This window comes from Camelus bactrianus, chromosome 1, assembly GCF_048773025.1.
Source record: "Camelus bactrianus isolate YW-2024 breed Bactrian camel chromosome 1, ASM4877302v1, whole genome shotgun sequence".
NCBI classification, from domain to species: domain Eukaryota; kingdom Metazoa; phylum Chordata; class Mammalia; order Artiodactyla; family Camelidae; genus Camelus; species Camelus bactrianus.
This window is the reverse complement of record NC_133539.1, coordinates 61,627,502-61,642,387: the sequence shown is the minus strand read 5'-3', so window position 1 is coordinate 61,642,387 and position 14,886 is coordinate 61,627,502. Positions and strand designations below refer to the sequence as shown.

Genomic DNA, 14,886 nt, shown 5'->3' with positions numbered 1-14,886 from the left:
AAATAAGACAATGACACTCACCATCATTATTACCATTTAATATTGTTCTTGAGGTATTAGCCCAAGCAAGTATTCAAAAGGAAATTTATAGATATAAAATTGGAAAGGAGGTAAAGATATTGTATGCAGGCAATATGATTACACATGTAGAGAACCCAAATTAATTATATTACAAACAAGAGAATTCCATAAGTTGTATGGGTACAAAATAAATACATGGAACAAAAAAATCTTCATATACACAAACAAGCAGTTAATAGATATGGAGATTGGGAAATCCCATTTACATTAGAAATAAAGAAGAAAAAAACCTAGTTAAAATATAACGAGGTAAAATACTTACTGAGGATAACTTTACAATATTGCTGAAGGACATAAAATAAACTTGAACAAACATAACGGCTTATTATGAACTTGGACAGGAAGAGTTAAACATCATAAAATGTAAATGCCCTTAAGCTAATCTATAAATTTTTTTTCATTTTTGTTCTTATTTATTTTTTGTTTTTTCCTTCTTTTTTATTTTTAGTTTTTTCTCTTTTCTTGTTATTTTTGTTTATAAATTTAACATGATTAATAAAATCACCAATGAGATTTGGTGGAAAAGGGTATGGAATTAGATAAGCTGGTTCTAAAGCTTACATGAGAAATGAACAATCTAAGAGAGCCAGGAGGTAAGGTGGGATTTCTGAAGAAGCAGGCAGTAGGTGGGACTAACTCTGCTAGATAATAAAACCAAATATAAAGCTACAGTAATTATAACAGTGTGGTACATTAAACGGACAGACAAATTTATGAAACAGACCAGGGAGTCTAGAGATAGAACTGAATATTTGTGATTATTTACTGCATGCTAATAGAGGGGGGTGGGAGACTGAGATACCAGCTCTCTCTCTCCATGGGAGCACAGAGGAAAAGGCCATGTGAGGACGCAATCAGAAGGTAACCAACTGCAAGCCAGGGAGAGAAGCTTCAGTAGAAACCAACCTTTTTGGCACTTTGATTTTGGATTTCCAGCCTCAAGAAAATAAATTTCTGTTGTTTAAGCAACCCAGTCTGTGGGATTTTGTTATGGTAGCCTGAGCTGACTAATCCGCCATTGTTCTTTCCATTAGTGTTCAGTTCAGTTCAATAAGTGGTATATACTGAGGACCCTCGGCACTGCCGTACACTGTGAATTCAGAAATGACCAAGATATGGTCCTTGCCCTTAGACCCTGCCCTGTCCTTGAAAAGCTCATGGTCAGGTTAGGGAAACAGATCTACCGATAATTTAAATGTCATATAGTAAGGGCCATGTTAGAGGTCCACACAGGGTGTAACGAGAGCTCTGAGGAACACGGAACCTCTGAAGAGAAGCCTTCATAAAGGAAGGCTTCAGTTGTATCTGAACTGATTCTAGAAATAGCCCAGCAAAGAGGGAAGGAAGTGTTTTCCCAGCAGACACTCAGAAGCACAGAGGGGAGGCACAAGAGGGTTTTGCTGGAGAACTGTGATGCCACAGCTGCTTCAATGTGGAATCTGGAAAGCAGAGAACCTCCCTCTCTCCCACTTGGGGATCTTTGGTCAGGATAGATACTGGGGGAATTAATTTTCTTAGTTTTTGAAGCTGGCAAGCTTATGGTGAAGGTAAGTACAGTGTATATTGCAGGGCACCAAGCAAAGAGAATGGGCAGCTAGTTCTCAAAAGACCCAAATTCCCCAGTGGCTTTGAGAGAGACAGTAGGAGTCAGAGTCACAGGGTGCCTGATCAGCTTCTGGACATTCTTCTGATTGGTTAGTGATGTGGTGATATGGTGAAGTTTCAGGAATCTCATTCAACTCTCTGGCTCCAGCCTAGGTCTATGTGTTTGTGATCAGCAGTTTCCACGTGGTGGGGTGCTCCTTTCTGTAAAAATAACTTAAGAAAAGAGGAGTCCTATAACTACTATTTAAATTATTACTTTTCTTGCTTGACTGCTTTTCCTTTTCTCTTGCTTTTCCATTTTTCTAATCATTAACTGCTTGAGTCTATTCTTTGGAACTCCAGCCACCTAGAAGACTAAAGCTTTTTTTTTTTTTTTTTTTAACAAGTAAGAAGCGGGGAACACAGAGGGTCTGTCACCAAGAACTCCAGCAAAGTACAGCTCAGTTCCACCTGCCGCTCACTACCTGTGTATCCTTGGGCCTCTATGGGCCTCAGGTTCCCTGACAACTTCCTACGGTTGCAGCACGTTAATAAGAGCTGACGCCTGTTGAAGTACTTTGTAAACAAGAGACAAATCAGTCTTTACCTACTTATGGTCACTCTGGCTTGGCCAGTTCCGGTCCAGGAGCGGGTGCGCAGGCGCATGGGGGCGTGGGGGGGTGGGGGGGGTGAGAGCCCCGGAAAAGGGCGGGCCGCACGGCGCAGAGTGCGCGGCCGCGTCACGTCAGGGCCTTGGGCGGCCCTGTCGCCCTGGCGACGGTTTCCCAGATCCGTGCTGCCCCCGCGGGCTAAGCCTTCTTCGCGAGGGTCCAAGAAGCTTAGGCCATGTCGGTCACGGAGTCCTTCTCGGCGGTCGATGGGTTGCCCGATACTGAGAAGAACCCTGGGGAGTCCGAGAATACCTATATTCTGCGGCCCATTTTCCAGCAAAGGCGGGTAGCGGACGGGCTGTGGCGTGGGCGACCTGAGAAACTGCCACTTCCTGCGGGAAGAGCTCGCCTACTAACCTGGGGATAGGGAAGGAGCGCGCTAGGGGCCGGCAGGGTGGGGTGGGGTGGGGTGGGGCGGGGCGCGCTGGAGGGAAGGGGCGGGCGGGGTTAGAGACGGAGGGGCGGGGCTGGGAGGGAGAGGCGGGACATGGTTAGCGACAGAGGAACAGGGCTGGGATGGAGGAGTGGGGCGGGGTTAGAGGCAGAGGGATGGGCTGGGGAGGGAGGGAAGGACTTGGGAGGGAAGGGCGGGGCGGGGATAGGGGAGGAGGGGCGGGCCAGGGAGGCAGCCTGGGCTGGGGGTGGAGGACAATCGAGAGGGAAGGGGCGGGGCTGGGAAAGGAGGGACTGGCCGGAAGGGGTGGGGCGAGCCGGGAGGGAGGGGCGCTGTCCTCCTTGGGCTTCCTGCTGCAGCGGGTAGCAGAGCTCGCGACCTGCAGTGGCGGTGTTACCGCGAGAGGAGTGCCTTAGACTAGCGCCTTGGGGATGGTTGACTCTAGAGATCCAGGAAGTGAACACAGAGGAATTGAGATGAATGGAATAGAGGGGCAGAAATCAAGCGGCTTGCATCAAATGCCACTCAGCCTACGTGTGGCAGAATGCGCTTACTCGTCCTCTACAGGGCACAGGCCCTGTATGTACATACAGTCTTACCCAGGCAGTGTCCAGAGGCCAGCTACCCCAATACCTTCCCAGAATTAAGGCACACAGTCTAGTGCAGAGGACAATCAGATAGGGCTGTAGGATCCATCACTAACTTCACTTTCACAAGATTTTAAGAAATTAAATTAATTAAAAAAAGATTTTTCCAAGCTCCTCCTCTGGTATTTGAAACCAGGTTCCTGAATCAAATGCTGAGCAAGTACTGGAAGCCAGGAACTTTGGTTATAATGCGATAGAAAATTTCATGTAGCAGTTTTCTAGTGGGTAGAAGGGACATAAAAAAAGATGTGTTCAGTTATCTTGGTTAAAAATTTTAAATACATAGAATACCATTCATTTGTGTTTCTCTTGTAAAACAGAACAAGATTAACAACAAATACATATTTTGTAGGAATAGTCCTTCGAGATTATTTGTAACTTGTTTGAAGAAAACTTTTAATATTTTACTGAGAGTGGAAACAGCTTAAGGGAAGAGCCAGAAATAGTACATTTGTTAACAGGAAGACCACATTTTGAACAGATCAAATCCTGGGAAATTTGTCCATGATGCTGAAGTTCACCTGTGAGAATAAGCAGGCAAGAGACCAAAGAAAATACTGTTAAAAAATAATAAGGGACCACTAGTACTACCAAATATTAAACCACATTATAAGCTCACAACTTTAAACATTCTGGTAACTTGGCACATGATAGACAAATCAACCTATAGAATATATAGTCCAGAAAAGGAACCTAGTGTTTTAATATGTAATAAGTACAACTAAAAAGCTAGTAGTAGTGTTAGGGTGGTGAAATTTGGGGAGACTTTTTTAGTCTGTCTTCATTTATTCAGTAATTCATTTTTTCAAAAAATATTGTCTACTGTGTACTGGGTGCTGTTCTAGGAAATGGGGATGTAAAAGTGAACAAAACAGGTTAAAAAATCTCTGCCCCTGTGGAGCCTATGTTCTAGCTGGGTAGAAGGACAACAAACAAGATAAATACGTAAGTGAACCATATAGTGTATCAAATAGTGATAAGTACCAGGAGAAGGTGAGATAAAGTGATGTGGTAGGAGGGTGGTTTAGCATTTTAGAGAAGGTAGCTAGGGAAAGTGACTTTTGAATAAAAACTTGAGAGAAGCGAAGGAGTTAACTATGCATATAAAGAGAGGAATTGAACTTCAGGCTAAGGTTAACAGCAAGTGCAGAAGCACTGAGGTTTGCATTCCTGGTGTAGTCAAAGCACACAGGGAATGCCAGTGTGGCCTGAGTGGAGAGAACTAGGGGCAAAGCAGTAGAAAACAAGATAACAGAGTTTGGTAGGGTAGATCATATGAGACCTTGTAAGTCACAATTAGAATGTTGCTTTTACTCTAAAATGGGAAATATTTGAGGTATTTTCAACAGAGGAGTGTAGTGATCTAACAACATATTTTAATATCACCAGTCTAGTTGCTGTGTTGAGAACAGGATTCAGGGGCAAAGATAGACACAGAGAGACTTGTTAGGCCATTGAAATCCAGGCAAGAAGTAATGGTAGCTTGGAGCAAGGTGGTAGTAGTGGGGTGGTGAGAGTGAATTTTAGATTATTTTGAAGGTAGAACTTACAAGATTTGCTCATGAATGGGATGTGGGCAGTGAGAGAGAAGGCCAGCCAACCTGACACCAAGGTTTTTGGCTTAAGCAACTGGCAGAATGGAGTTACCATTGACTGAGATGAGGACCTAGTTTTGGGAAGAGGATGTGATCAGAAGCTCAGTGTTGGGTGTATTGCATATGAGTTGCCTACTAGACATCCAGATGGAATATGGGTTGGAATGTGTGGTCTGAAGTTCAGGGGAGAGGTCCAGGCTGGAGATAAAAATTTGGAATATGACTTGTTTTCTTTATTTGTTTTTACTACTTTTATAATAAAAAACATGAAAAAAGAAGGATTATATAGTTTTAGTGACAAAAAACTGGGGGAAGTTGAGCTGTGAAGGTCAATTATGGTTTTAGAGTCACCAATTAGATGTTTCAAACTTTCATTTAGGTTCAGACCCTCTGTGGTTAAAGACTGTATCCATGCTGTACTCAAGCAAGAACTGGCAAATGCTGAATACTCTCCAGAAGAAATGCCTCAGCTCACAAAACGTTTATCAGAAAATATTAAAGATAAATTAAAAGGTAATAGTGGTGATAATTGGAAATAACTTGTTCCCTTCAAACATCCAATTTTACTCATTTGTCTCCTTTGTTTTTAAACAAAGGACATAAGCTGTGGATTCTAGCAAACACAAATTTCTCTTCAGTGTCTAGTCTTCTCAATTATTTGATAACTTTTACTCATGTAGGTTTTTGTAGATGGTGGGAAAGGGTGAAGGTGTGAAATAAAACATTGTACTGAACTACTATCCAAGAAATCTCAGTGTGCAGAAAGACCAGGAAGTACAGAGACTCTTTTCCCTCATAATTTTTGGTGGTCTTTCCTACCAATATATCAAATCCTCTACCTGCCATTCAGTACCCTTGTGGTCTGACCTCAGTCCGTCTCTCCAGCCAAATCCTTAACTACTTGCCCTACTTAACACTCCATCCTGCCGCACTCTACGTCAGCAGAGCTAATCTCGTGCTTTTCCTCCCTGTACTCTCTCTCTTATTAATAATGCTATACCATCTGAAAAGTCCTTTCTTTCTATCTACCCGTTTTAAAAGATATCTTTTAGGAGGGAAGAAATGTCTTTAGTAGTAATGCATTTTCATTGTAATAAACCTGGACAATACACATAATTTTTAAAAAATTACATAAAATTCTAATACCCATGATAGTTACTACTTAATATTTTGGTGTATTTTCTTATTTTTATTAATATGTTTTAAACTTTAGAAATAAAAAACATAGAGAAGTATAAATAAGAAATAACAAATTTATTTCCATCACCCAAACTGTTAATATATTAGTATTTTTGTTTTCAGATTTTTAATGAAAATTAACTGTTTAAAAAAAAATGCTCAGAGGTTGGGGTTTTTGAGCACAAGCCACCTGTTCTCCTTGCTTTGCCCTGCAATAAAACTTTCTCCACTTAAAAGAAAAAAAAAAAAGGAAAAAATGCTCATTATAAAAAAATTTTAAGTGTAGAAAAATAAATAAAATTAGAAAAATCACTCCAAATGGCAATAGCCATAAAGAATCATTAATACTGGGTAAACATCTTATCAGACCTCTTTCCTATGTATATGTACAGATAAATGCATACTTTAAAAGCCATGGTATACTATAAACTGTTTCCCATAATGTTACAGCATTCATTCGGTATTTAAATGGAGTGATTGCTCACTATTTAGTCCTTTCACCATCCTATTTCCATTGCTGAGTTCTTTTTTCTGGTTCAATTCTTACCTGATTTTGTTGTAAGTTTTTGCAGGAAGGGCTCAGAAATGGTATATTCCCTGGATTCTTTCATGTTTGAGAACCAGACATGCCTTTAAACCAGAATATATTTTGGATGGAATATAGTACTTTGAGGTAATTTTTTTCTTGGAAGATCTTATAGACACATTACTACACTGTCTTCTTGCATCAAATGTTACTGTGGAGAAAATTGAGGCTGTTCTGATATTCTCTGCATAAAGAATCCTATCCTTACCTTGAGGCTCAATAGCTTTTCCAGGATATGGCTTAGTGTTGAGCATTTTATATCTGTGGATTTTGTTTTTTCCATAGCAGGGTAATTTTCTTTTATCTCTAAATACATTTCAATTCCATTTGTTAGATTATCTTCTTTAATACACCGAATGTTGATGTGTTGAATCATCTTTTGTCTTCCATATCTATTAGCTTTTCTCTGCCTTAATTTCTTCCTTTTTCTTTGACATATACTTGTGATTACTTTAGGCCAGTAATTCAGTTTTCATGTGTATCTGTCCTGTCTCTTGCCATTTTTAATTTATTAGTTCTGCACTGATGTAAAGTGAGTATTCAGTTTGTTTCCTTGGGCTATAATCTTCCTTTTATCTTTCTGTTGTTTTATAATCTGATTGAGTTCTTATTTTATTGAATTTGTGAGCTTATGTTGTTCTGTATTGTGAATCAGTTGTGAGAAATTTCTCTTTGTTCCTTGATTTGTATTACCTCCTAAGTTGAGTTTTTTTGTCTTTTAAACAGTTCATTTCTTTTCTTGTCATTCTTTGGTTTGTTTTTGCTGTTGAACCTTTGCATATTGCCACTCAGCCTCTTTTCATTTTGCTCTGCTGTGTGGGTGATTTTTTTTTTAACTCTCCTCCTGCTGTATCTGTGGCTATTTTATTTTTCCCTCAGAATTATGTTTTAAGGGCTGTGTATTTAATATTCTAGCCACATTTCTAAAGTATGGGTATGAGAAATAGAGGGAGAGGAATGGGTAGAAATAGAAGGAAGCTGAGCTGAGCTGTGTGCATTGATTTTTAAAAAATAACTTGGGCTCTGTCTTCTGAGATTTTGTTAAGTGTCCTAGATTAGGGTTCATGTCCCAGATGGGAGGGTACCTGTAGTGTTCAGATTGTTTGCCTAATTTGCTGTATAATCCTGGAGGTTTTATTCTCAGAGAGAGTTGACTCTGTTTCAACTTTGCCTATTTCGCTTAAAAAAAAATTGTTTCCACTTTTCCTTGGTCAGTAAAGAAGGAAGATAAAGATGCCCACTCAGTTTTCTGTCCCCTAAATTTGGTGTTGGTGAGAATTTTCAGGATTTTGTTGTTTCAGCAGCAAAGTTTCTGGGGAAGCAACTGAGTTGTGCTAGGCCACCCCAGTATACTCCAGAATCTTATGGTTTATTTTCTATCTTATTGAACAGCTTGCAGTTTTCTAAAGATCCCATGCTCTGTATCTCTGCGTATGCTAAATCCCTTTCCATAGAATGGAGAGATGTTGTCCACCTGGTAAATTCCCACTCATCTTTCAGAACTCAGCTCACTTTATCACATCCTCCAAGAAGTCTTTTCTGACCATCCCTTCCCCATTGCCCAAAGGGAGAAGCCTCTCAGCTTTGTGCTCCTGATGTACCTTATCCATGCCACTCTTTGAATTATTAGTACATTGCATTTTCTTTTTATTTGTCATGTTTGCCTTCCCAACTACTATGAGTCTTTAAGGCAAGAAGAGTGTCTTATTTATCTCTTTATCTTGAGGGCCTAGGTCAGTACCTGACTTAGAGTAGGGGAGAAAGGAAGGAAGCTAAGACCTATTGAGAGACTACTACAGAAGATAAATGGGTAGAGACAGGAGGAAGCTTATCTCATCTAACCTCACAACACCCCTGGGAGGAAGGTAGTGATATTCCCATTTAACAGACGAGGGAGACTTAAACTGAAAAGTTAAATAATTTGTCTAAAATTACACACTTACTAAGCTTATGGTTAGAATTTGTCCTCAAGTCTCTCTGACTCCCAAGCTTATAATCATACTTAGTAAGTGCTTGTAGACTGAATGCTTATGTTCCTTTCTAAGCAAATTTGCCTTCATTAAGTAATTTTACCATATATTTGCTTAAAGATAACTTTCTTATTTTTTCTTTCCAGAAATGGGATTTGACCGATATAAAATGGTGGTGCAAGTAGTGATTGGAGAACAAAGAGGGGAAGGAGTATTGTGAGTAGTTGATTTTTCTTTCTTGTTTTTATTTTTAAATGTTTCTTATTGGGTCTTCATCCTCTTGACAACTCACTAAGATTGCAAGAGTGAGAAGAAAGGACAGTATAATCAAATGCAGCTGGGAACAGAAGTGATCCTGGTCCTGAGCAGTGATGGGGGGAGCTCCACGGGGTAGCTCACTTTTCAAAGAATCTGTAGGCTAAGATGTCTTTTAGGGTTTATGTATATATACACCCAAAGAGAGTGTAGGATTATGTATATATGTTTCCTCCCTTATTCCTTGTTGCCTGGTTTTTGGTCCTACCATTCTCCTAAATTAATTTCTTTAAAATTGTCTGAGAGACAGTTTTCATAGCTCTTGTTACTGCCCTGGACTTCTGTTTTTTAAAATTCACTCTGGTTTTTTTGGTCCTGGTATCAGTTATCTAACTTGTTTCTCTTCTGTTTTTCTAACTGATTATTCTCTCCTTCACTGATTCCTCCTTCTCCCCTATGTCCCCAGCTGTGAGCTTTCTTCAAGGCTCACTTCTTATTCTTCTGCTTTTCTCTCTGCTTTTTCAATGAGCTCATTCATTCTCATGACCTCAAACTGTCATTCCCCTATTGGCAAGTTCAAAAATCTCTATTTCCTGTCTTTTCCTATGCCCAAGTGTTAGTCTTCTGTTTCCCTTTGTAAACAGTGCCTAGTCTAGTATTTTTGTAAGAAAGTACAAAAATATTTGCTGAATGAATTTTAAAAAATACCTTGTAGATACTATCACTGAGAATTTTCACTATAGAATGTTAGATTTGGAAGGGACTGCAGATTTTTGCTGGTGTCCAGTCCCCTTGTTTTATGATGACACTTAGGAAGTTGAGCATGATTTGCCCCAAATTATGGATCTGGCTGGTGTCAGGGCCACTGGACAGAGCCCAGGCTTCTGACTCCCAGTGCAGGACTCTCCACCACGGAGCCCTCTACCATCTGGTCAAAAGGCTTCAGGAGATTTCCTCACCACAGACACTAAGAAATACTTTACTGTCCTGCCACCTCAGATTCAATGTGATTAAATAAAGTTCCAAATTCTTTTCCCTTCCTTTCAAATCAGTCTGTCTTCTTCATTTCTCTGTCTCCTGCAGTATTACCAAGGTTCCATTGACTCAGGCTTAAAAGCGTAGAGTCCTCTTTTATCTTACATAGCTATTACTCTCTCGTTGCATGTACTGTAACCTGGACACTGGGGTGACTTAGCAGCCCCTTATCAGCACGTCCAGACTCTGATCTGTCTCCTCCACAACGCACATACCAGACCAATCTCCCAGAAGTACACCACACTTTCTTTTCTTAAACTCTGTAGAGTTTATTTCAAACCCTGTAAAATAAAAACTCCCCAAACTTGTCCTGACTGACTTTGTTAAATGTGATCAGGCCAGGTTCTAAAGCATGGCATACAAGGCCTCTGCCACCTCCTTTTAAAACTTCTGTCATCTAAAATTTCAAGCATATATGAAAGTGCAGGCGCTAAGGAACTCCCACGTGTCTGTCATTTAGCTTTAAAGGTTATCAACACATACCCATGTTGTTTCATTTACACCTCTGTCCATTCTCCCTGCCCAACTAGATTATTTAAAGATTTCAGTCATCACACCATTTCATCTGTAAATACAATACTCTCTATCTCTAAGATGTCAGGGCCCTTTTTAACATAATAAAATATCACATCTAAATATTGAAAATCCTTAATATTATAAAATATTCAATTAGCTTTTAAATATCCTCAATTGTCTCATATGTACATGTGCATGTATGTATATGTGTGTTTTTCTGTGTGTATATATGTATGTAATTTTTCTTTTTACAATTTTTTCAAGTCAGGATCCAGGCAAAATCCATACATTGCATTTGGTTGATACATCTCTTAAATTTCTTTTAACTTATCATTTCACTTCCTCTTTTCTCTCTCTGTCTTTCTCTTTTTTACCTTGTCATTTATTTGCTGAAGAAATTAGGTTGTTTGTCCTGTAGAATTTCATAGTATCCTGTAGAGATAATACTGGATTTAGAATTATTTAGAAGATTGAATTCTAATGCAGAGTTTATCCCTCTTTTTCCTAGAACTGTATGAAATTATCAGGCTAGATAAAATAATTTGTTGTCCTTTCCAGACCCACCTTCTCATATTTTTGTGCAGGAATTAAGCCTTGAATCATAAGTCTTAGGTATTATTTCCTCTAAAAGTCACATACAGATATCTTACCTGAAATAATCTATAACAGAGCTTCTAACCCAAACTTACCAAAAACTTCAAGGTATCAGGCAGCCAGTCAGAGTCTGAGGCTGTTAGGCCCCTGGGCTGGTCACCTCCAGCCACAAGCAGCCTTATCTGTGACTCTAGTCCCTTCTGGTTTACCTACTATACTCTGCACAAATATGATTTTCTGTGTTTTATCCTGTGAAAATATTTGGAAGCACTGATGTATAAAAATGTATCAAGGAAAACTTTTGCTTATGGTAGATATATGTAGTTCAGATCCTTGTTACGTTATTCATAATTCTCTATTCTTTGACTTTTTAGCATGGCTGCTCGCTGTTTCTGGGATGCTGACACTGACAACTGCACTCATGATGTTTTCATGAATGTGAGTCTATTTGGAAACTTTTTCTCCCTTTCTTAAGGGCACCTGGGCATTCCAAATCAAATCACCTAATATTTGTTAAGATGTGAGGATACTTTTGTTTTAGACGTTTGTCTGAAACTCCTTCTGAGTGAGATGATTTTACTGTTTCTTTGTGTTATTACAGCAGAAACTTAGTGTGTTACTTATAGGCCAGGAGACTTTTATGTGTATAGATGATGTAACTCTTCGTCAGTTTGAATGTGGGAATAGCATAGTTTATTTAGTGCTACCAGATGGATAGCACTTTGCTAAGCTGCAAAGAAATTTGGGTGGCAGGGGTTCCATGAACAGAGGTAATTTTCTTTCAGTAATAAAATTATCTTAAAGCTATTTCTCAAAACTAAATAAAAATAAAGAAGAATTTTAAAAAAGAGGTTTCATTTAAACATTGGTAAGTTAGTGACGTGAATGCTTTATGTGTTTTAATCATGTGTTATTTTATATTTGCTTTCAAAAATGATTCCGTCTTCTATCCAAATGCTCCCAGGCTGTGAATTAGTAAAGACAGAATTAAAGTATAGAATAGTAGAAAAGAACTAGATTGAGTGAATTAGGAGAGAGGTTCCACTTCTAGTTCTTTAACTTTCTAATTAAATGACTTTAGGTAAATCACTGAAATTTTCTTTGATTATATCAGTAACAGTAGGAAGCTGCACTAGATTTTCCCAAAGACTGACCGTGGCTGCCTAAGAATAATTTGAGGAACTTGTTTACAATACAGATGCCAGGGCCCTTCTCAATAGATTCTGATCAAATAAACCAGGGGTTGGATCCGTGAATCTGAATTTTTAAAGAAGTTCCCTATATGACTTACTGCCAGCTTTGGAAGCTGCTTGTGTAGATGATCTTAAGGCACCTTTTAGCTCTAAAATTCTATAGTCCTACTAAAGTTTTATTTAGTGCTCGACTGCCCTAGGGATCAAGGCTGAACAGTGGGAAGTACTACGTAAATCTTCATTTATCGGCTCTCTTGGGGTAGGGGCAAGCTAAGGTGGTGGTTTTCCCTGATTATTTTGGAGTTAAAAACGTGTATTTCCCTGAGTCATTATACAATACAATTCATTCATTCAACAAATAATTTTGAGCTCCTGTTATGTGCCAGCTTCTGTACTAGTCTTATATTTGATTTTGTTATAATCTGTTATTACATTTGGAAAGTAGGGATAACCCATAATTCAATTCCTTTATTGCTAGGAATAAAATGATGACTAAGACAGTCATGGTTTCTGCTGGTTGAGAGCTTATAAACCAGTGGAGGCTAGACAATACTCAGATTAACAAATATGCAATTAAAAATTTTAGTTATCAATAAAGATCAGGATCACGTTTTAGAACACAGTGTTGGTAGAGGAGGTGTCTAAAAATCATTTTTGAGAGATGGGTCTAGGTTGCTGACTTAATCTACTGTGTCTTTAGTTCAGTTTATTGAGTGTTTATTTAGGTTTCATTTTCAGAGCTTAAAGTACTTTGTTTATTTGGGAGAAAATCCCAGGAAGGACCACTACTAGATGAGGAAATGAGAGAGGGGAGAGAAGAGCATGTACTACTGAGCTGATAACTGCTGTGGATAACCAGGGCTCAATCCGGATGGAGAAATCTGGGTGGCACTGTAAGAACAATGCCAATCAGGGTGAGGAGGGTATAGCTCAGTGGTAGAGTGCCTGCTTAGCATGCACAAGGTCCTGGGTTCAATCCCTAGTATCTCCAAACAAATAAATAAACCTAATAACCTCCCTCTGCCAAAAAGAAAGAAAAAAATAAAGTTAAAAATGTCTTTAAAATAACTTAAAAAAAAAAAAAGTAGTGCCAGTCAAAGCGGGGTCCATAGACCAGTGCCAGTCCACAAACTGTTACAAGTCTTCGACAAGGTAAGTACATAAATTGGGTGTAAGGGTTTAGAAACTCTCATGGGCATTTGACAAAGTAATTTTATGTCCATTGAATCTAATAAAAAGTTTAAGCTGTATTTATATGTTTCTTTTTTTATTTCATTTTCTCAGTCATTAATTTTTATTGTATTTTATGAAAATATCAGTTCATGAGGGATTGAAAATTCAAACAAACAAAAAGTAGGTCCCTGACCACAGATAGCGCTGTTTTAGAACACAGCTCACAGTTATCCTATCAAAAAAGCCAGGGAACTGGGTTAACCAAAGAATTTTCTTTTGGTTAGTAATCAGGTACTTGAATTTATATTTTCTCCCATCACTGCCAGGCTGGAGGTGAGGTTGGTGGGTTGGGAGTTGCTGAGGCAGTTGGAATTCTTGTAATAAGTACCTAAAAAGTGTTTCAATAAGTTTCATTAGGATCTAGAAAACATTTTGAGATTCTGAGCTAAAAGATGGATAAATGAATTTTATCAGTTAAGAACAAAAAACCAGACATCATTTGTCCTTATCCAGAATTTATGACAAGGTGCTGTATTTTTATTATCTGTGATACAATAATATCCTTGGATTGGGTAATGCATTTACTCCGAGAAACTCAAAGGATTTTTATACATTATATTATTTTTTTGATAAGTCAGGGAAAATGGGAATACTTATTTCATGAATAAACATTACATAGTTCATTAGTTTGCATTTTATTTCTGCATTCAGAGACTGTAATTCTTTACCCATCCTACCTTTTTTTTTTTACCTTTTTTTTATTCAGTTATAGTCAGTTTACAATGTTATGTCAGTTTCCAGTGTAGAACACAATTTTTCAGTTATACATGAGCATTCATATATTCATTGTTGCATACTTTTTCACCGTGAGCTACCACTAGATCTTGTATATATTTCCCTGTGCTGTACAGTATAATCTTGTTTATCTATTCTATATATACCTGTCAGTATCTACAAATTTTGAACTCCCAGTCTGTCCCTTTCCACCCCCCATCCTACCCTTTTAGCAAGCAATTTTGTAGCTACCCTGAGGCAAGTAACTTTATAGGTATACTCTGAAAAATATGTTTCTTGAAAAAGAAAATTTTCATGATTAAAAATTGGCAAAGATCTAGGTGATATTAATTTCAGGTCTGTGCTGCCCTTAGTCCTTCATTAGTACTAACATTCTGGATTTGTGTGTCTGTTTCTGTTTGTTTGTTTTTGTTTTTTTTAGGACAGTTTATTCTGTGTTGTAGCGGCATTTGGCTGTTTCTACTATTAAATCTTTGAAAGCTGGAAAAAGATATGACCATGAAGAAATACGAACTTTTTTATCTTGTTAAATATTTTGACAAAATAAAGAAAAGTTGGCAGTTTGGCAACTGAGTCTGTTGAGTTTTAGGTCTTATATTTTAATGTTTTGATTTTTTA

General features: G+C 38.4%; 1 protein-coding gene and 1 long non-coding RNA gene across 2 annotated transcripts; one reads left to right on the top strand and one right to left on the bottom strand.

The window, feature by feature from the left end:
• Window positions 1-23: 23 nt before the first annotated feature.
• On the bottom strand, window positions 24-2,402 carry LOC123618127 (uncharacterized). Its single transcript, XR_006726529.2, has 2 exons — window positions 2,273-2,402; window positions 24-1,899 (listed from the first exon to the last, which is right to left on the bottom strand). It is a non-coding gene; the product is annotated as an uncharacterized LOC123618127 (long non-coding RNA).
• DYNLT2B (dynein light chain Tctex-type 2B) lies at window positions 2,371-14,837 on the top strand. Its single transcript, XM_010959319.3, has 5 exons — window positions 2,371-2,618; window positions 5,352-5,485; window positions 8,854-8,923; window positions 11,482-11,545; window positions 14,690-14,837. Exons 1-5 carry the CDS (start codon window positions 2,512-2,514, stop codon window positions 14,735-14,737), a joined length of 423 nt encoding a protein of 140 aa, XP_010957621.1. The 5' UTR covers window positions 2,371-2,511; the 3' UTR covers window positions 14,738-14,837.
• Window positions 14,838-14,886: the final 49 nt, after the last annotated feature.